The sequence below is a fragment of the Panicum virgatum genome, chromosome 2N (assembly GCF_016808335.1).
Source record: "Panicum virgatum strain AP13 chromosome 2N, P.virgatum_v5, whole genome shotgun sequence".
Lineage (NCBI taxonomy): Eukaryota > Viridiplantae > Streptophyta > Magnoliopsida > Poales > Poaceae > Panicum > Panicum virgatum.
Window position 1 is genome coordinate 56077821 of NC_053146.1, and position 19618 is coordinate 56097438.

General features: G+C 45.4%; 3 protein-coding genes, 1 long non-coding RNA gene and 1 pseudogene across 7 annotated transcripts; 2 read left to right on the plus strand and 3 right to left on the minus strand.

The window, feature by feature from the left end:
* The first annotated feature begins 1232 nt into the window (after positions 1 to 1232).
* LOC120658426 (protein DETOXIFICATION 45, chloroplastic-like) lies at positions 1233 to 3699 on the plus strand. Its single transcript, XM_039936704.1, has 6 exons — positions 1233 to 1921; positions 2047 to 2174; positions 2330 to 2473; positions 2561 to 2706; positions 3096 to 3152; positions 3308 to 3699. The coding sequence occupies exons 1-6, from the start codon at positions 1833 to 1835 to the stop codon at positions 3326 to 3328; spliced, it is 585 nt and encodes a 194-aa protein (XP_039792638.1). The 5' UTR covers positions 1233 to 1832; the 3' UTR covers positions 3329 to 3699.
* On the minus strand, positions 3398 to 6433 carry LOC120658328 (probable flavin-containing monooxygenase 1). Its single transcript, XM_039936589.1, has 5 exons — positions 5895 to 6433; positions 5435 to 5663; positions 5188 to 5363; positions 4743 to 5101; positions 3398 to 4209 (listed from the first exon to the last, which is right to left on the minus strand). The coding sequence occupies exons 1-5, from the start codon at positions 6339 to 6341 to the stop codon at positions 3858 to 3860; spliced, it is 1563 nt and encodes a 520-aa protein (XP_039792523.1). The 5' UTR covers positions 6342 to 6433; the 3' UTR covers positions 3398 to 3857.
* A 1371-nt stretch (positions 6434 to 7804) lies between these two features.
* Positions 7805 to 9062, minus strand: LOC120662791 (annotated as a pseudogene).
* A 2540-nt stretch (positions 9063 to 11602) lies between these two features.
* LOC120658323 lies at positions 11603 to 14970 on the plus strand. Of its 3 annotated transcripts, none has more exons than XM_039936582.1 (4): positions 11603 to 11823; positions 12859 to 13986; positions 14128 to 14211; positions 14351 to 14970. In XM_039936582.1, exons 2-4 carry the CDS (start codon positions 12882 to 12884, stop codon positions 14470 to 14472), a joined length of 1311 nt encoding a protein of 436 aa, XP_039792516.1. In that variant the 5' UTR covers positions 11603 to 11823; positions 12859 to 12881; the 3' UTR covers positions 14473 to 14970. The 3 variants fall into 3 exon arrangements, with proteins under 3 accessions (XP_039792516.1, XP_039792515.1, XP_039792514.1); XM_039936581.1 differs by having other exon boundaries at positions 11953 to 13986; positions 14351 to 14781; XM_039936580.1 differs by having other exon boundaries at positions 11605 to 11823; positions 12875 to 13986.
* A 770-nt stretch (positions 14971 to 15740) lies between these two features.
* Positions 15741 to 19507, minus strand: LOC120658471. Of its 2 annotated transcripts, XR_005668682.1 has the most exons (5): positions 18816 to 19507; positions 17854 to 17986; positions 17605 to 17650; positions 17247 to 17348; positions 15741 to 16652 (listed from the first exon to the last, which is right to left on the minus strand). It is a non-coding gene; the product is annotated as an uncharacterized LOC120658471 (long non-coding RNA). The 2 variants fall into 2 exon arrangements; XR_005668681.1 differs by having other exon boundaries at positions 17605 to 17986.
* Positions 19508 to 19618: the final 111 nt, after the last annotated feature.

The window sequence follows — 19618 nt, forward strand, 5'->3', positions numbered from 1 at the left end:
GTATGTCTTGCACATCCATCACGGTTGTCGCCTGGTTCCCCAATGTTCCGGTGGTGGTCTGCGCGGAGCCGACTCGTCCACGCTGGCTTGTTATCTACCGAAACCTTCATCTCTGGAACGTGCTGCCATTCCAAGGCAGGCTATTCGGCATTAGAAAAGGTACCGGGCAGATCATTCAGCTGTACCCTCGGCACCTGCAGTATCCGGTGGTTGCTTGCATCCCAAACAATTTTGGCCGTCCCCATGTCTGTTATTACTATCTTGTGGACTTTGGGGGACGCATGCTGCTCACTGTTCAGCATCGCAGAATCGACCAGTGCTTGGAAGGGTGGCAGCCCTTCGCCTTCGCCTTCTTCTTGGTTAATGTACACCAGAGAAAGCTTGTTCCAGTGGACAGTCTTGGTGATAGAGCAATCTTCCTTAACAACGAATCGTTGCCTGTGTGTTTCGGCCAAGGACCTCCCATCCATCAGTGGCAATTCTGTTTACTTCTCCCTGCCCACAACTGACCCTGTTGTGGTGCATTCACTAAGCAAGCGAACATTTGAGCGGACATCGATGTTCTCCCTCATTCATGACTTCGAGGAGAGTATTTGCCCCTCTGTAAGGCCTTTTCACCCTGGCTGATCATCTGCTGTCGTATTGCCACAATGTTCAGTGGTAGGTTCCTGGATGGTTCTCTTGCTGCACTAACTTATGTGTCAAACTAATTTTCCATCTTTGTTGTGCAGGACAAAAGGATTTATGCTTCACGAGTTCTTTAGCATACCTGCATCTTGGAAGAAGATGTTGAAGAAACTGGATGCACAAGATCATGAAATCCAAGTCCCATTCATGATTAGGGAGAAAACAGAGGGAAGATTGAGGTCCAGCGATACGAAAAGTATTCCCTTTTGGTGAAGTCTATTTACAAAACTTTTTGCAAAAGCGATGCTACATAAACCATCCGCTAATTATAGATTAATCATGAATTAATCAGATTCATTAGATTCGTCTCGCGATTTACAACTCATCCGTGCAAAAAATTTTATAAATAAATTTTATTTAATACTTCAAATTAGTAAAATTCTCTTTCAATATTTTTTTTGCCAAAATTATCTAAACACACCGGAGGAGCTCCGTGCCGTGCTGCCGCTTGGCCCACGCCCCACGGCGGTGGCGCCACGGCTCCCGAGTGCTCTGAAACACACGCGACGCGCGCGAGCGCAAGCCTGTTCGGGCGCGAGAACCTGAACAACCAACCGAAGACGCGAGAGCAGACTAGCAGAGCCCTCCGCCGGCCGCTCCGCGGCGCGCGTTCAGGCCGAGGCAGGCACCCCACACAGCCCGTGCGCGCGCCGCGCCCGGCCAAAAGCCCCAAAACCCCTGGCGCGGGCGGACGCGCCCACCGAAAACCCGCCGCCCCTCCCCTTCTCGTGCTCTCCCCGCCACGCCATCGTATGAGCCAGCGCCGCGCGCGCGGTCTCCTCGCGCCACCGCCCCACCCCACCCCAGTGCGCCCACTTCGTCGCCCTGCCTAGTCCGGTAGTCCCGCCACGCCGCGCTGGTCCGACCGCTCCCTCTGCTGCCGCTCTATCATCCGACGCCGCGGCCGATGGAGTTCCCCGCCGCGGCTCGGGTGGCCCCGCGCCCGGCGCCCGCCGGTGGTTCCCTACCCGCCCGCGACCGGCGGGTCGGCGGGGGAGCGATCGGGATCGGCTAGCCCCGCCGTGCCGCGGCGCCGAAGCTCTCGCTGCTCCCCGCCGTCGCGAGACGAGCGGTCTCCGCGGCGGGAGGAGGAGGAGGCCACCTGCTTCCCAGGCGCTTCGTCGCTCGCTCGGCAGGCGGCGGCGATGGGCGAGGACGCCGAGGGCGACCGATCGTCTCCGGCGCGCGCGTCCCCGCCGGATGCTGCGGTGGGTGCAAGTGCAACTACTGCGCGGTGAGTCCGTACTCCGTGGCCCGGGCGATTCGGAATTACACTGTTTGCGTGTTTCGTTACTAGCGCCAATACTCTCCGAGTGATGCGTCTGTTTTTTTTTTTGTGCATGTTTATTGCGTTCTCAGAAATTCAGTGGGCGATCATCCTGAAGGAATCAGGAGGGAGCTCATCAATCTGGCCGTGCCTGCCATAGTTGGGCAAGCAATCGATCCTGTGGCGCAGTTACTGGAGACAGCATATATTGGCCGTCTAGGTGAATTTCCCTTCCGCATCAATTGCAAATAGGGCATTATCTTCAGCTGGGTCATTTTTTAGAGTGATGGTTGAATTCTGTAGTACATCAGTAGAAATGAACTCATTCATTTCGCTGTCTACTTTTGTTCTTTGTCCGACCTCTAAATCTGGTAGGTCCTGTGGAATTGGCTTCAGCCGCTGTTGGTGTGTCAGTATTCAACATCATATCAAAGCTCTTCAACATACCCCTCCTAAGCATCACGACTTCATTCGTAGCTGAAGATGTTTCAAAGCATGATTCTTCACAGCTTGCTTCAGGTAGAGATGACAACTTACTGCTATGTGCTTAAGGAACATACCACATTTAAAATTTGCAAGCTAACTTTCTGTGCTGATGCACGCAAGGAAATATATCAAGCGAGATTGGAGAAAGAAAGAGGCTGCCGTCCATATCTTCTGCTTTACTCTTGGCAGCTGCAATCGGTGTCATTGAAGCCTTGGCTTTGATTCTGGGGTCTGGAATGCTCCTCAACATTATGGGTGTCTCCCAAGTATGTTCAAATCTCATATATTTTTGTTAATTCTGCACGAATGGGCATTCAGAGTAGGAATTATTAAGTCTGACATCCTTCATTAGATGCACTTATTACTTATCAGGAAATCTGTTGATTATTGTAAAAGCACAACTCTCCTGGCCTTGTGAAAATAGCTTGTGGATTGGGTTTCAATGACTATAATTTTCCTCGCCTTGTCCATTGTAAATGTGTAACATAGTGACAAGTTGGAATGTAGGATCCAGAAATGTTTCCTGTTATTACTGCATTTATGAAGTGCAGGTATTGGCTACCGATGATGATAACTAGTGATTAGATTGTCAGATGCTTTTCTAAAACGATTTGAGATTTAGTCAGTTGTGACGTTTGCCTTATTTACTTCACAGATTGGGATCGAGAGCAGGACCATGGTGGTTTTTGCACCAGAAAGAACCCAGATACAAGTTAGTAAAAAATATATCTTCCGGTTTTTCAACGTTTGTCATTGATTCATGTAGCTTCATGTAGCAATATTATTTGTTGTGATACTTGTATCCTTAGCCTTACAGATGGTAGGATGGGGTTGCGAAGATATAAAGTGTTCAACTGTTCTATGCAGGTTACATTCAAGAAATGTTGATTCCAGGAGCTGATTAGCCTGATGGCGAGATTAGGATGCAAAAAGGGACTTATGAAAGGCGCACTAAAATATCAAAACATATTTCCTTTAGCATTATGTTGACTTCTGTGAATGTTTCCGACCATTAGGTAGTTTTTAAACTTACAGTTCAAGAGTAAAGGTACATCAGACAAAGTTCACTTGTAGGTCTCACATAGGTGATGAATGTTCGATATTATCTTCTCTGTGCTTGAATTTGAAGCTGTAGACAGAACATTGCAGACTAATTTTAGGTCGATCTGGTAATTCAAACCATACAGTTGAAACACCATACAGATTTTACTTGTAGGTTACACATTGCTAATGATAGCTCATTATTTCTCCTGCCTGAATTAAAACTGGATGCAGAACATCGTGGAAATATTCTCCTGTACTGACAGTAACATTAACTTTTGAAGATAAAGCCCTTCCAAATCGTCTGTGCAGTAATGGATGTAATAACTCTGGTCTCTTCATCATTCCCTATGAATATGGACTAAGAGAGATGCAACTACCTGCAGGAGAGACCTTCATAATCAGCAGGTCCATATGGCTGGAACCATTCAGCCAGGAACCCTTTCTTCCTTTTAGGGTTGCATCCAATGTCTTGGCAAAACAGATCATTTAACCAGATGTTAATGGTGCTTATGCAGGACCTGCGAAAATACTTCCCGTTGTATACATTCTTGTACTTGGCCCATTCTGCTACACTCTTTTCCATGCATGTTATGCTTGGCAATTTGAAACCACCAGCCAGGAAATGGGCAACCCAATTGGCCATCCTCTCTGAGGCATATATGTTAGTAAGGCTCTCAGAGTACCCAACTATCGCCAACTGAGGAATCCGCGGATGGATGCATTCTCTGTAATTATAAGAATTTTGATAAATGAGGTACTAAATCCAACATACAGTCTTTAACAAGTATACTGTAAACAGTACAAATATTTTGCGCCTAACTTCATATCTTGAATTTATTAAGCTTGTATTACTTCCAGCCCAACCAAAGTCAAAGATACCTACTGTTATGGTCTAGAGGCTCTCTATGAAAACAAATAAGAAGACTTTTCAAAAGTTATTAAGTAGGATGAGCAAAGGTCCACAAAGTCCAGTAAACAAACAAATTCAAGTAGGGTGCACTAGATATTTGTTTGTTTACTGAACTAAGTGTTGTATGTGGCCTTCTTTTAAAAAAATCTGTGTTGTGGCTTCCTACTTTACCACTGAATTATTATTTCATTGATTCTTTCGTAGTTATTGGTTATAACTATCAGATGGTAAGTTGTGCACTAGTTATGTAGAGCGGATGCCTCCTGTCCCTTTCAGTTATGCTATGAAATGTAGTGTTGATTAGCAGTGGCACCTTAAATGTGGACTTAAAAATCGTACAAGGTGTACCTGTATAGAGGAGCTGATGTATCCTGTGATCCTGCCACTATCTTTCTACACCAATTTGCTGTGAAGATGTTCCTAAGCTTCTGATCTCCTCTGAATCCTGTTGCTAGAATCACAATATCACTTTTTATGTTTTCCTTTCTGTCTTGCAGGATGATTCCATCATTAGAGAAGTTGAATGCCTTGGATTTCTTGAGAATAATGCTGCTTTCGTCAACCCTGTCATAAAACCCTTCCGGCAGCATTGCAATCAAGCATGAGGACATAGCAAAGGAGAAGCTGTAATCAGGTACCATCCCATGCTTTTGTAAGGGAATGCTGCACTTGAAGTAAGTTTCGATCACTTTTGAGATCGCCCATCGCTGAAACAACATTTAAACTTTAGCTTTCTGGATTCTGCAGTTTTTTTTGTTTAAATGTGTTTATATGAAAATATAATCTTACTTACCAAGGGAGACAGTGCAGTAGCCAACATATATCGTAGAAATCCTTCACCAGGTTTATGAAGTAGCAGCTGCGAGATGCGATTTAGATAGAAGTAACTGAGGTCAACTCCCCATATGCTAGATTTGTGGACCAGCCAGTGTCTTGTTCTATATATGATGGTGCATGGCTGAACTGCACCTGCATTGAAATTGAAGTCAACGTTTACTGAAGGACTGTTTCTAGTAGCGAAGCGCTAATTCTGTACTCACCATTCACCTTGGCAACCTCTGCAGCTATGTCAAATGCTGATTTTCCAGACCCAATTATTGTGACGTGCTTACCCTTAACAAAATGAGCAACATTATCTATGTAAGAGTAGTCCAGTGAGTGCAATATTTTGCCCTTGAACAACTCAGGCCCATTTGCCGGAATTTTGGGGATATTTGGGGTTCCACTATGCCTTCCAATGCACAAGATGAGAAAATCCACTTGAAAAACCTGTGACAGGAGATTGCACAAGTGTTGTAACTAATATGGTGTTCGAGTTTATTCCATATGTTAGATAAAAATTTAGTAGCAGTGTTTCTGATTTTTTTTAGAATGATGTTTCTGGATTTTTGTTTTGAAGGAATTTCAGCCTTATCGGTTCTCTTCCTGTGCACCAATATAAGGTTGATACATAAGGGGAAAAAGAACCTGAGCATAGGAATGTCGATGGAAAATACTTACCTGAGTGTCACCGACCTTCAAGTTTTTCACTGTGATGCGCCACCCTCCATCCTTCCCAGTTCCGAATGCTGTCCCATTGCCTGACCATTGCTCCCAGCTCATTATCTCTTCCTCAGTCGCACCAAGGTACTCAACACCAAGCACCTGGCTATTGAACTTGATGTACTTGAGGAGTTGAAATCTGCATGCATATGACCTTATATACTTCATGACCTTGTGTTGGCTTGGGTATGCCTCTGTCACACTCTCTGGCCAAGCCATATCTGAGAAGCGGTATGCTGTTGTTGGCGCTTGAAGCCTTGTCGACTCAAAGGTATGCGCCCACACTCCACCGATGCTTCCGTCAGCCTCAAACACCACTGGGCTAAATCCCTTGTCGAGCACATGCTTGCAGGCTGCTAGGCCACTCACACCTGCGCCAACTATGCCCACCCTATTCCTCTCCATGCTCTTGCTCTGCTTTTTGGGAGGGAGGAGGCCGCCGGAGGGAGGAGGGAGGGGAGCCTGTGTCTTTTATACAATGTTCACATTTGATTCATTGGATAATTTAGATTTTTTTGAGCTGCTGGATCTTTTCAGATGGGGCCAAAGGCCGAACAACCACCAGTTGCCTGGTTCTTTGATTGTTTCATGGTTTATTCCTTTCAGCCTACTAGCTCTCGGTTGTCTTTTGTGTTCAGTGGGAACCCGGGAATCCTTGCAGAAAATCTGACCGAGTTTTTAAATGCTTGTTTGTTATAGGTCCCTTTCAAAGTTAAATACCTATAAACACAGCATCCAATGTTAGCTAGTGAGCACTTTCTTGTGTTGGAGGGTGATGCGATGTTACATACATTGTGTTGCAACTGTCAAATTGCTAGGATTGTCTTAGTTCTCCTATAGAAACTCGCCTTTGGTATAACCTGCAAATATATATATATATATATATATATATATATATATATATATATATATATATATATATATATATATATATATATATATATATATATATATATATATATATATATATATATATATATATATATATGAGCATTTAGCTTGTTGACACAATTCCACATTGGCGTGAAAATCTTGTGATTCACTTGAGTGCATTTTGATGACACTTTATCAGATGAGGGCATGTTTGAGTGGTGAAGACATCTAGCTGGATATCTAGATAAGGACGTGTCATTTGGGTCCATTACCACTTTATGCTGGGTAATGCCCTATTTGTTGGTGCTGGTTACATTTGATGGAAAGAGACATTTTTGTCTGAGAATACAGTGTGCGCTTGAATCTTGCAAGTTTGATCTGACCATCAGAAGAGCGTTGGAGAACAAGGACTCCAAATTATTCTGAACTTAAACGTGGTTCGTGTGCGCTTAACATGTTAATCAGTTGATACGAAGCGTTCAGTTGGAACATCACCTTGACATCGACCCAGAATGTTTCACCCTTGAAAGTCCTGTTTGTAGTCTGCGGTGCCAGTGGTATCAAGCATGAAAAAAGGGTTCGAGAAAACCCTCCAGACGGTTCTTGTATAACAGAAATGCAAATTTTAGTCCAGTAACAGTTTGGATTATGCATTCAAATATGGGCACGTCACTTTCTGGATTTGAATCACAACTGCATATGATTTGTCCACGGGACAGAACCTGAAGAAAACATTCAACATATGATTATTGTCAGCGTACTCCGCTGGCCCATAACGGAGCAGCCAGTCTGCAAACCTCTCGTTCCTCCTGGCTCCTGTGCTCAACCAGTCAACCCCCGTCTCTGGCTGGAATCTGGAGGGTTTTGAGCGTGGCACAAGATCGATGGAAGCAGCCATGCCAGTGCCTGTGTGAAAATGGAGTAGGATGGAAGCCTGCCGGTAAATTCAAACGAACGACATCTGCAATCTGCTCTCGAGCCGCGGAAAAACAGCGTCACTGGGCATCGGCGTAGTCGACGGCGCGGAACCACTCCGCGAGGAGGCCCTTCGATCTTCCTCCTGGGTTCGCAGCCCATGTCGCGGCACAGCTCGTCGTCGTACCAGATGTTGACGGCGCCGAGGCAGGACCGCCGGAACCTCTCCCCGCCGCTCCGCCTCATGTACGCGCCCCACTCCGCCACGCTCCTCTCCATCCGCCGCACGCTCGGCAACCGGAACGCGCCGTCCCGGAACCGCGCCACCCACTTGGCCATCATCTCGATCGCGTAGATGTTGGTCAGGCTCTCCGCGTACCCGATCACCGCCATCTGCGGGATCCGAGGGTGCACGCACTCCCTGCACGCATCGTCCGATCAAACTGGCCTCTTCATGAACCCCGTGATCGTTCCATGGCGGCACGGCCACAAGTTTGCATTGTGAAGTAGTGAACCGAGAAGAATGAACTTTGCGCGACCGACTGACCGGTAGAGAGGCACGGTGGTGTCCGGCGAGCCGGCGACGTTGTCCTTCACCCGGGGGCCGGGGCGAGACGAACATGCCCCTGAGCTTCTGGTCGCGCCCGCCGTCGGCGCCGTCCAGCACAGCACCAGGCCCGTCCTCGCAGAAGCTGAACGCCCCTGACCGCCAGATGACGACGACGCCGCCCCTCACCTTGTCGTACGACGCCTCGGGCAGCATGCCGATCTTGCACGACGCGGTGGACCCGGCGAACCCCTGTCCGGCTCCATGCCGTACTCCTGGCGAGGAGGCTCGACGCCGGGCTTGCGGACCATCAGCTTCGCGAACCGGTTCATGTAGAGGTACCCCGAGGTGGAGCCCGCCCCAGACGCTGACGTCGTGCAGCAGCCACTGCGGGCTCCTGTAGACCATCGTGCACGGCAGCTCGGCGCATGACAGACAGGAACCAAGAGGTGAGGACGTGAGGTGGTAATAAGCGTGCGCCGATCATCACAGCGAACTTGAGACTGACCGTTGTCCTCGGCGCACTAGGCCGCGATGTCGTAGGCGGACTTTCCTGAGCCGACGACGGCGACGCGCTTGCCCCTGACCAGCGCGGCGGCGTCCGCGTCGTCTATGTCGGAGAAGTCCATGGAACCGAGCACCCGCCCGCAGAACTCGTCGTGCCCGCCGCCTGGCGGGAACGCCGGGACGTTGGGCACGCCGCTGAACCTCCAGACGCACAGGAAGTCGGAGAAGCGGTACCACGCGGCGGGCGACTGCAGCCTGGTGGATGGCAGCGTGCGCGTCCACATGCCGCCCACGAACGGAAGCGCTCGCCTCGAAGACTACCGGGCGGAAGCCCCGCGCTAGGAGGTGCTTGCGCGCGCTAGGAGCCCGCTCGTGCCGGCGCCGACGACGGCCACCCGCTTCGCCGCATTGCGATCCATCCACGCCGCCCGCTGCCCGTCCGCGCGGTCTCCGGGACGGCCATTTCTTGTGTGTTCATATATATTGGCGCGGGGCATGTGCGGCAAATTTCAGTGCCGGGATTTGATGTCTCGTTTTGGGTTGATTTGGCGTGGGTTGCTGCAGAAACTGCACGGACCTTCGGGGATGCTAATTTGCGAAGTGATGTGCTCCTAATTGGGTCAGTACGCACACGTACTGATGCGCAGCAACAGCACGGAGGCTATTGTGTAATCGCATAGGTGTTTCCGCTCGATAGCCGCAACACTTTATTTAGTAGTTAGCACATAAAATATCTGGCAATATGATATTTTGCTCCATTATATGATTTGAAGTGTTGCAGGGCATATTTTCTACACTTAAGTAGAATAAAATTTTTTAGCTAGAACAATTTATTATAATACTAGCAAATATGATGGTGATTTGCTACGAATGATAATATGAAGTATTTATTAAGCTTATCGTTTTAAATATTATCATGATATAATTAAATTGGCAAATTTGGCTGAGGGACACTGGAAAAATGTATAATTGGCCAGATCACACCGCCGGACCGAGATTTTGCCCAAAGACACCGCAAATTCGTGGTTGTTTGCCGAGACACACCGCACGGATTATTTTATTTATTTTTCAGTTTTTGAGATAGATAAGGTGGGGAAATGTCCAAATTGCCCTCGTCATCAACCTCTGGTTGTGCACTGATCCTGTGAGGGCTCCATGGACGGCGCCGCCTTCCTCTCTGCTCCGGCGAGCGGGTGGCCTCCTCCACGCTGGTCCTCGCGGGAGTCGCTAACAGGTCCTTCCTCCTCACTCCATGGCCATGGAAGCCATGGAGGAGCTTCTGCTGCTCACGCGCGTAGGAGGGAAGGACCCCGGGGTTCTCCAGCCAGCCGGCCGGCAGCGCGGCAGGGCGGAGCGACGGTGCTAGGCCGCGCGCGGCTTGCGGGGCCTGTGCGGGCTCGCTGGCAGGACGGCGATGGGGTCGGGCCGGTGGCAGCGCGTGCTGTGCGCGAGGGCGGGAGGGCCTCAGCTGGAGGGGGGAGCAGCTACCGGAGGGTGGCGCATGGCGGCGTGGAGCGCTCGCGGCGCCAGGCCGCGGCTTCGGGTCGTGGGGCCCGCGTGGCAAGCTGGGCAGAGCCTGAGCGGCCAGCGTCGGGTCAACCTGACCGAGCGCGGAGGGCAACCGAGATGGGGCCGCGTGCCCGGGTGGCGGCGGCGCGGTGTGGGAGGGAGAGCCGGCCGGCTTGACGGCGGACGAGGAAAGGCCGGAGATGGCCGAAGCAGGGAGGAAGGCGACGCCATCCATGGAGTCCTCGCCGGATGTGCTACTGCAAAAATCGGTGCACAGCCCGAGCTTGAAGATGAGGGCAGTTTGGACATTTCCCCCACCTTCTCTCTCCCCAAAACTGCAAAATGAATAAAATAATCCGTGCGGTGTGAGCCAGCAAAGGATCCCGATTTTGTAATGGTACTGAGCCAATTAGATGGAATGCGATGTGTTGCCGCCAATTTGAAGAAAGAACGGTGTCCCTCGGCCAAATTTGCCAATTAAATTTCATATGATAATATCTCTTGCAAATAAAATTTGCAACCATGTATTCAGTGAAGCTCGAGTATTTGAGTTTGCGTAGCATGTGCATGCATCCAGCTATCTCTGTTAATTAAATTTCTAACCATCAAAATTTAAAATAATATAGCTGAACGCTAGAGCCTTGCATTAGCTATCGAGCTATTGTGTTGCACAAGCTAAATAGGTACTAATAATATTCCCTCCATTCGATTTTGATAGTTCTATTTCATCGTGATACAATGATCAAGATGATCAAGAAAAATCTTGCTTATCGTCTCATTAATCTTGACTCCTTGTTTTCAATGATATCATACAGGTACACTATTTTTTTCAGAGAAATTACTCTACACCGGAATCGAACGGCCATCCATATCATTTTTCAGATGTCAACTCAAATAAAGACTATTAGAAAAGAATAATTCAATTTTGAAAAATAGAACTATAAAAAAATAGAAGAAATAAAGCTAAATATCCGGATATGCTTGTATTTTCATTTATTATCGAATTAAATACATTTTTGACCAATTGTAGTGTGTAGTTTCATTGCACTATGATGAAGATTGTTAATTTGGTAACAGAACCAGATGAGTGTTATGGAGATGAAACTCTATCGCATCATATGAAATTTTCCATTCTCTTTTCTCGTAATAGTCATTTTAGATCAGCAAATTTGCTGATGTGGTATAATATTTAATATTTATAAATTTTTTTATGAAACTTCTGTTGAGGCTGGATTTATACGGGTCTCTCCTTATTTGTCATCATCAATGGCTACTGCCTGAAATTGCTCTGTGCCGTGGTTCTCCAATAAAGTTACGGTTAAGAACATCTCTTGCTCAGAACGACATTGGCTCAGGGGTGCACGAGTTAGCCCTCCCGCTCAGGCCGGTTCATCTCCTCCTCTGTTTCTTAAAACCTTTCCCTTCTCTCGGACTATCTCCTCTTTGCTCTTCCTTGGCGGCGACGACTGGGCGAGCGGCGGCGCCATTTGTCCTGTCTTCGCCCAGCCCTTTGCCGGCGACGAGCGCATCCTCCAGGTATGCCCGCCCCTTCTCTTTCCTTTTGCTGTGCAAGACGGAGCACCCCAAACCCTAACAAAACTATTTATATTCGGATCTGAATCCAGTTACAATATATCACCTACTAACTTCGATTTCGTTTGCAAGAATTTTCGGGTGTACATCGTGTACACCCATGTCCTATGCTGTGTCCGCCCCTGCTCTCGGTGATGTCAATTATGCTTGTCAGACATTTAGGGAAGTAATACCTTTGGTGCTGCATAAGTTAGTTAATTAATTTGGCTGCAGAATGCCGAGTGCACGGATTTACTGTTATATTTTTTCCTGTTCACAATGGGCAAGATAAAATCAAAAGCATGTTTTTCCTTTTCTCCCCGTACAAAAAGAAGAATAGGATCTACTGAACTGTGTGACATATTGTAAGTTTGTAATGAATTTCTTTGTCAGATATGGCTCCATGCCTACACCATTTATCACAGATGAAGGGAATTGATCAATTGAATCCACAGTAAACTTTCTGGTACCATGCTACCATATGTTTTGGGTGCTGTATTCTACAGCCCCTTTTACTATTTGCTACTCCACTATCTAAAAAAGTTTGGCTACTTGAATCACTGCTTGCAGTATTGTTATATTCTAATCCAACAGCTAGTCATTTCTGCTTCCCTGCAAGGTTTATTTGCTTTCTTGGTAGGTGTGAAAGTCCTCCTCTGCAAGTCATTGTGCAGTGTTGAATTCTTGTTTGTTAATATCTTACTGCTTCTTCTTGGGAGATTATGTTCTCTCTGGTCTGCACTAGAACCGTCAATGCTATTTTATATTGTGAAATAAGCAAAGCTACACATCTAGATTCTGCAACTATGTAATACTGCATCAGATTGTAACTGGAAACTGCACAACAAATATAACCAGAAATACAGGACCTAATGGTAGGAATGACTTGATGTGCCTTCAACTCTTCATAATTGTTGGTTACTATATCCTTATTCCTTAGCTCAGCAGAACTTACCTGGTGGGCTGGTGCTGATGTCTAATGAGTATATATTCATCCAGATTGCTTTATCTGCAGGACCACAATGCCTGCTGGTGATAACCCACACTCAATCTCAGAGAAAAAAGCAGCATTGCGGGAGTCTCCAAAACAGAGTAAGATTGTTGTTAACGAGCAACCCAGGACTTCCTTTTCTAAAGACAAAGTTGCTGCTACAGTTAGCCTCAAGAGACCACAACCTTATGGCCCCCTAAGTCCCACCAACCACCACACGCTGGGCAATCCAGGGGCAAATGGCCATCTTGTCTATGTGCGCAGGAGGCCTGACACTGATCAAAGCAAAGGAGGCACTTCTGCTCGTGCTGAAAGTGTCAGTTCTTTGAGCACAAAGAAACCTATTGCAGGTGGATTGCAGTCACAGGAACAAAGTCTGAAGCATCAGGACAATGTACCTCACACCCAGTTCGCTCCTCTATTTTCATCTCCTGCTGCAGTTACTGCCTCCCCTGTTTTGCAATCCACAGTTTTGCCGTCTCGATGTTCTTTTGAGAAGCAATCTCCTGGGAAGGCTGCTGTTCGGCCAACTAATGATGTGATTACTAGTTTGCCACCAAGCAATGTGGCATCATCTGATCCAGTGATTCAAAGTGCTGCAGCAGCTAATTTGGCGACTAGCAGTGTTTTGGCTACTAGTGTAGCAGCTACCCTAGCACCTGATCGAGCTGATCAACCGAGATCAAGCAATAAAGATTGGAGTGATAGATTTATTCAGCTGCAGGCATTCTTGAGGAATAATGAACAATCAGGCAAGGAAGAATATATCCGCAATAAGCAATCTCCAGGAAAGATTGCTGCTCAGCCAACTAATGATGTGAATACTAGTCCGCCACCTTGCAATTTGATGTTCTCTACTCCAGTGCTTCAAAGCTCTGTGGCTGCTAATTTAGCACCTAGCGGTATTTCAGCTACTAACACAGCATCCCAAGCTGCTATATCTGCTGCTAATTTAGTATCTAGCGGCGTTTCACCTACTCATACAGCATCTAATGATGCTATGTCTGCTACAACTCAAGCACCTAATAGAGCTCATCCACCAAGATCAAGCAATCAAGATCGAAGTGATAGATTTCTTCGGCTGCAAGCATTCTTGAGAAATAATGAGCAATCGGGGCAGGAAGAATATATCCGCAGTAAGCAACTCTTTTATCTTAGTTCAATGCAATTACTGAAATCAGGTCACACAAATCTTTTTGTGTTCTCTTACAAGAATTGTTGTTTACCACAGCTGTTGTATTATCTTATATATGTTGTGTCCTTTGGTTGAACTGTAGTGCTTCGGTCTTTGTCATCTGTTGGACGAAGTAAGCATGCCATTGAACTGGAGAAACGGGCAGCCAATCTATTGATCGAGGAAGGTAATACCTGCAATCTGATTTTTTTTTTCCAGCTTCGAAGTTCATTTCAGTGTTACTTCAGTTCTGCTTCTGAAATGACTGATTCTCTTTATGAAAGCATGAGCTCTTGGATTGACAGTTACTTTTTTACGCCCATCAGGGAAGGAGCTGCAGAAGATGAAAGTTCTGAATGTACTGGGCAAGCTTTCGCCCACTGATGCTCCACAATTTCCAGCTCAGCCCGCTACTGTCAAGCATCTGCCGTTCCCAGCTCGCCGATGAAGGGAGTGGGAGATTTGCTTATGTTGCCACATAATAGGCATTCAGTGATTTCTGAACTCTTGCCACATGAATGCTGTGTTATGGTCATAATTGCCGTGTTGTCTGTGAGAACAAGCCTTGTATATCCATCCGGATGAGTTAGAGTAGACTGACTGACGTGCCCTCATGGTGTAAGAATTATCATGGTGGTATCTTACTCACTATTAGTTGCGCCATTGTTGAAAATCCGATTCAACAATGAACTCTGAGATGGTTGCTTCATGCAGTTTCTTCTCTGCACAATTCGGCACCCTTCTGTGCAAGCTTTCACCCACTGAACCTCCATGATTTTCAACTCAGCACCCTTCTGTAGTTCTGTTATGCATGATGCATCTGCCTCTCCAAGCCCGTTGGTGAGAAGTGGTGGAAGAGTAGGTTTGTTTAGTGAACTTTCTTCTGAACTATTGCCACCTAAATGGTGTGGCATGGTGTTGATTGGTGTGTTATCTGAGGGAACAAGCCTTTGCTATATATATGAATCTATCTATTAATACAACAACACGCAGTTCTGCACGTTCGATAAAAATATATATGAATCTATCGGTCGACTTGCACTAGATCGATTGACATGCTCTCATGGTGTAAGCATTGTCGTGAATGGTTGGTCTTCTCTGGCCATCATATATTATTTATAATTCGTGCAACTATGAACTCACAAGTCTAACCAAATGCAGAAAAGAAAGCTGCGTTGGGCCAACAAAAATTCAGGAAAAGTTTATGCAACGGCTTTAAGAAATGTTGTCCAGCAAGTTGACGTGTTGCATTGATACAGACAGTGCCAGTATATTTTTGCGGATACTGCATCTTATTTAATTGCACGGGGGCATCAAGTATCGAATAAGAATGACATCGCTGGCAAGTTGACTATTTGAGCCAAGATGCTTCATTATTGATGCTTACGACTGACCATGTCGACATAATTTACGAAGGCTATCACCAAAATAAATTCCAGCTCCCTGCTAAGCAGCAGACTACTTGTTCTAATTGAGAGTTGAAAGGCAAAAAAAAAAAAGTTAGGGCACATCAGACTACTCTCATGTTATAGATCTGTGAAACACAGTTGTTTTTTACTTTTTTTCTATCTTCAACCACTACCACTTGTTGCAGATGAACAACTTGACCAGTAATATCGATGCCGGTTGCAGCAAAAGCGATGCAACTGAGCACAATCCGCAACCATTCTTCTCAGCTCCTGCGCAAATCAGCGAGTCACAAAGAACACAGGTCTAACTGAATCATGCCTGAATTTCTGTATGTACTGTCCACAGACTCATTCATATGTAAAACCAAACAATTAGGACTGCGATTACACTATATATATAGTCAGAAAACACAACAGGTGAACCATGGGATGTTATGCACTATAGTTTGCATGACCTTTGTCGACAGATATAATTTTGTTCACCGAAGAAAATAGTTCGCATGATGTGCTCTAGGAAAGATCAGTAGACATTTGGGCAATTCTGACCTTATTCTCCTTTGCAACTTACTGAAACTTTGCACAAGCACCACCCCGGTGAGTTCAGCACTATGTAAGTTCAGAGCTTCAACAAGTCCCTTGGCCTTTATTCTGGCCAGATACTTCACTTATACATTTATACTATGTACAGCTTCCTTAAACTTCACGACATTAGTAATCCACACACGATCAAGGAGACCGGACCGAGCTTCTTCCAAGCACACCATTCGCTCGGCAAACGTCAGGGATGCAGAAGCAGTAGCTTTCAGCGGCTGCTGCTTTCAGAGCTCCATCATGCACTAGTGCCTGAAGGTTTGCCCTCCCGTGGATGCTGCTCCTGGTGCACATAGCAAATCCGAAATTATACTCGTCTAAGATAATGAATCCGCCTCCCTTGACTTGGAATATTCAAACTCCCACGGTTCGATGCAGTTCAGTACAGCCCCGAGATTTCGATTTCAGATTGGTTGTCAGATTCCGAGTATCCCATGATTGCGTGCCACACTGTTGCATTGCATGACTCAATTATTAATGTGATGAGCCCCTCAGATTTGCCAAAGTTACCTGTGAAAATTGATCATCTCTTGCAATTGAGAGCTGCTCCATGCCTCCATGGACAGAGGGGCCCAAACCTGACGAGGCTGTAACATGGGTGCTCACCTCCTTGAAGTGAATGATAATCCTGTTAAACCAAAGGGGGAAAAATAAAGGAAAATGCTCATTGTTGTATAAGGTTATCAGACTACTTCAGGAGATTCTACTAAGAACATGTATCATATTGTGACGTTGCTCTCTTGGCAAATCATACATGAACATGCAGAAGATGCAGAGAGAGAGAGAGAGAGAGAAGCAAACAATTCACGTACGCTAGTGTTTGTTGCTATAAAACGACACCCCTTATATATATCTATAGTTTTACATGTTCCCAGGCCAAACTGGATCCATGGCGGTGATGACTCCTCGCGGGCCCCAAAAATTAGGTGGCCCTTGGGCTGGGACCCACTGACGAGAATTTTAACCACCAAAACGGTATCTGATTGGCGGCAATTAACAAGACCTCCTCCACAGCTGGTGGAGAGGGGTGCTGACGATGGTATATTGGCATGCCACTAAAGAACACAATAGCTTTTGGTCAAACAAAGAGCAAGTAGCAAATAGATGTATTGGCAATGAGCTCTATGGCAGTGACTCAACCAATATAGAAAAGGGAAAGCAAGCAGAGAAAAGTGGGCACTCCATTTGTTTTAGTTTTTTTTTTTGGGTGATGTCAAGGTACCTCACAGACGAGCATTCTTGGTGCCTTGCACTTTATCATAATATCATTGATGTCATTCTCCAACTAGTGTCTTCTACTCTTCATCCAATTGAGACAAGCGATCTGCATGGAGCCACAAACAAGCAGCATAGCATGTATAAACAACCACATGATGGCCTGTGACTGGAAAACAGATTAGCTCAGAAGGAATGCAAAAGGTAAAACCGCGTTCCCATGCTAGAGAAAATCAGGATGGCAAGTTAAAACTGAACTGTAGTCTGTAATCTTAATGCGTGATTTAACAATACGATTTTCTTAAAAACAGTCATCATACTAGAAGCACGTTCAAAATAAAAACGTTTATTACAGTATTATTCACCTGTACTGTGCTGGCCTTGTTGCATCGCCAAGAGGCACCGAGATTCCTGTGCGGTCATGGAATAATGAATCAAAGCCTATTTTATCGCATTCCTCCCTGATCAGGGCGCAGAAACACGTTCACATGGGAGGAATCAAGCAAAATGGGCGTAGTACAAATACAAAGTAACATATTGAAAATATTTAAAGCACTTCCAAAACTGGAACAGTGTTGGGAATGGAAAATCTATTGCTCCATCATATGATTAACCTCTCAAATTGGACTTTGGTATCCGGATCACATGTATCTCCACCCAAACCACAATTATGTTTGCTAGTTTATTGATCCCTGCACACTGGAGCGTTGGAATAACTTGTACTTTTTAACCTCCCCGAGTAAAGAACTGCAGAAAATAAATAAAAGTAAAGATCAAAGATGATTAAATTAAAAGACCAGCCAATCCCAAATAGACAAGTGCATATCTGGCCGTACATATGTAGCTTTACGAGATGCAATCCTAGGAGCATGCACTCATCATATTTAAATAAGCAAGTACTACTATGATCTCTAGGAATATTGTTTCTCTAGATCCAAAATTCTAGACCATGGAATCTTGCCATTTAGGAGTATTAAATAAAGTCTGTTTGCAAAACTTTTTCATAGAGGAGTGTAATTTGACGTGGCAAATCTAATGAGCCTAATTAAGCCATGATTTACTACAGTGATGCTACAGTAACCATCCATTAAACGTGGATTAATATACCTCATTAGAATCGTCTCGCAAAATTGCTCTAGGGTTCTACAATTAGTTTTATAATTAGACTTTATTTAATACTTTAAATGTCAAGATTCTTTGATCTAAAATCTAGATCTAGAAGAACCAAACAGGGCCTCATAAAGCGTGTACTGTTAAAATAAATTTGGCGCAAGATAACCCCAAACTCATACTTGTATCGTGATTCAGTATGAACTTTTACCATTTTGCCTCTTCTTTAATTTTATCTGACGTGTGAGAAGCATTTTTACCGAAACATTTGGAAAAAAAGTGGTTCCTTTAGCTTGAAGATATTTAGAAGCAAACGAGATGCTTGACGCCAATGTGACTGCATATGCAACCATTCATTTGTTTCAATGTAAAAATTAATTGTCGGTTTTTTCTTTCTGGTATGAATTCTACTATTACACAGAATCATGTGCATGGTAGTGGGAACATTACATACTAAAGCTCCTACCTTTTTTGCGGTAGTTGTCCCTGAATCAGCTGTGGTTTGCCATTCTCTGAGGCAGCGTCTAGTTCCAAAAAATTTTGCACAGTACCTATCACATTGAATTTTCGAACACATGCATGGAGCATTAAATGTAGTTGAAAAAAATAACTAATTACACAGTTTAACTGATTAGGACGATACGAATCTTTTAAACCTAATTAATCTATGATTGGACATTAATTACCAAATAACAATGAAATTTGCTATAGTACCCAAACCCAAACTTTTTCACCAACTAGACACCCCATCCGTAGAGAGGACAAATTTTGGTTGGCCCCTACACCAATATATGCTAGAATCTTCAATCACCACACCACCCCTGAGGCCCTGATCCCCCTCTATGCTGTCACAACTCACAATCGAGGGTAGGCCTGTTGCATTTCAGTGGTCTTGCTTGTGGCCCCAGAACCAGAATGGACAAAATAGTTGCAATAGTGCAAGGTAATTTTTTTTACACATTCCTAACATTTCCTAGAGCAATAGGTAAATGGTTTTCCAGAAATAAAACAGCCTTCCTCAGTTCCTCACCACCTTGCAAACTACTCTTGTTTTTTTTTTTCCTAAAAAAATTGCAACCACCCACGGTATTGGTATTGTGAAAGAGAGGATTCGTATCAAGGAATCCTTCTCAAGCTGAATAATTACCCCTGCAAGTTGACTTTAATATGGAAGCGGGTATGGTCGGATTCCTGCGTGGTGCAGCTGGGCCCCTGTGAGAGGGAAAGATTCTAACAAATAAAGAAAACAAAATTGCAGTGGTGGCCCCA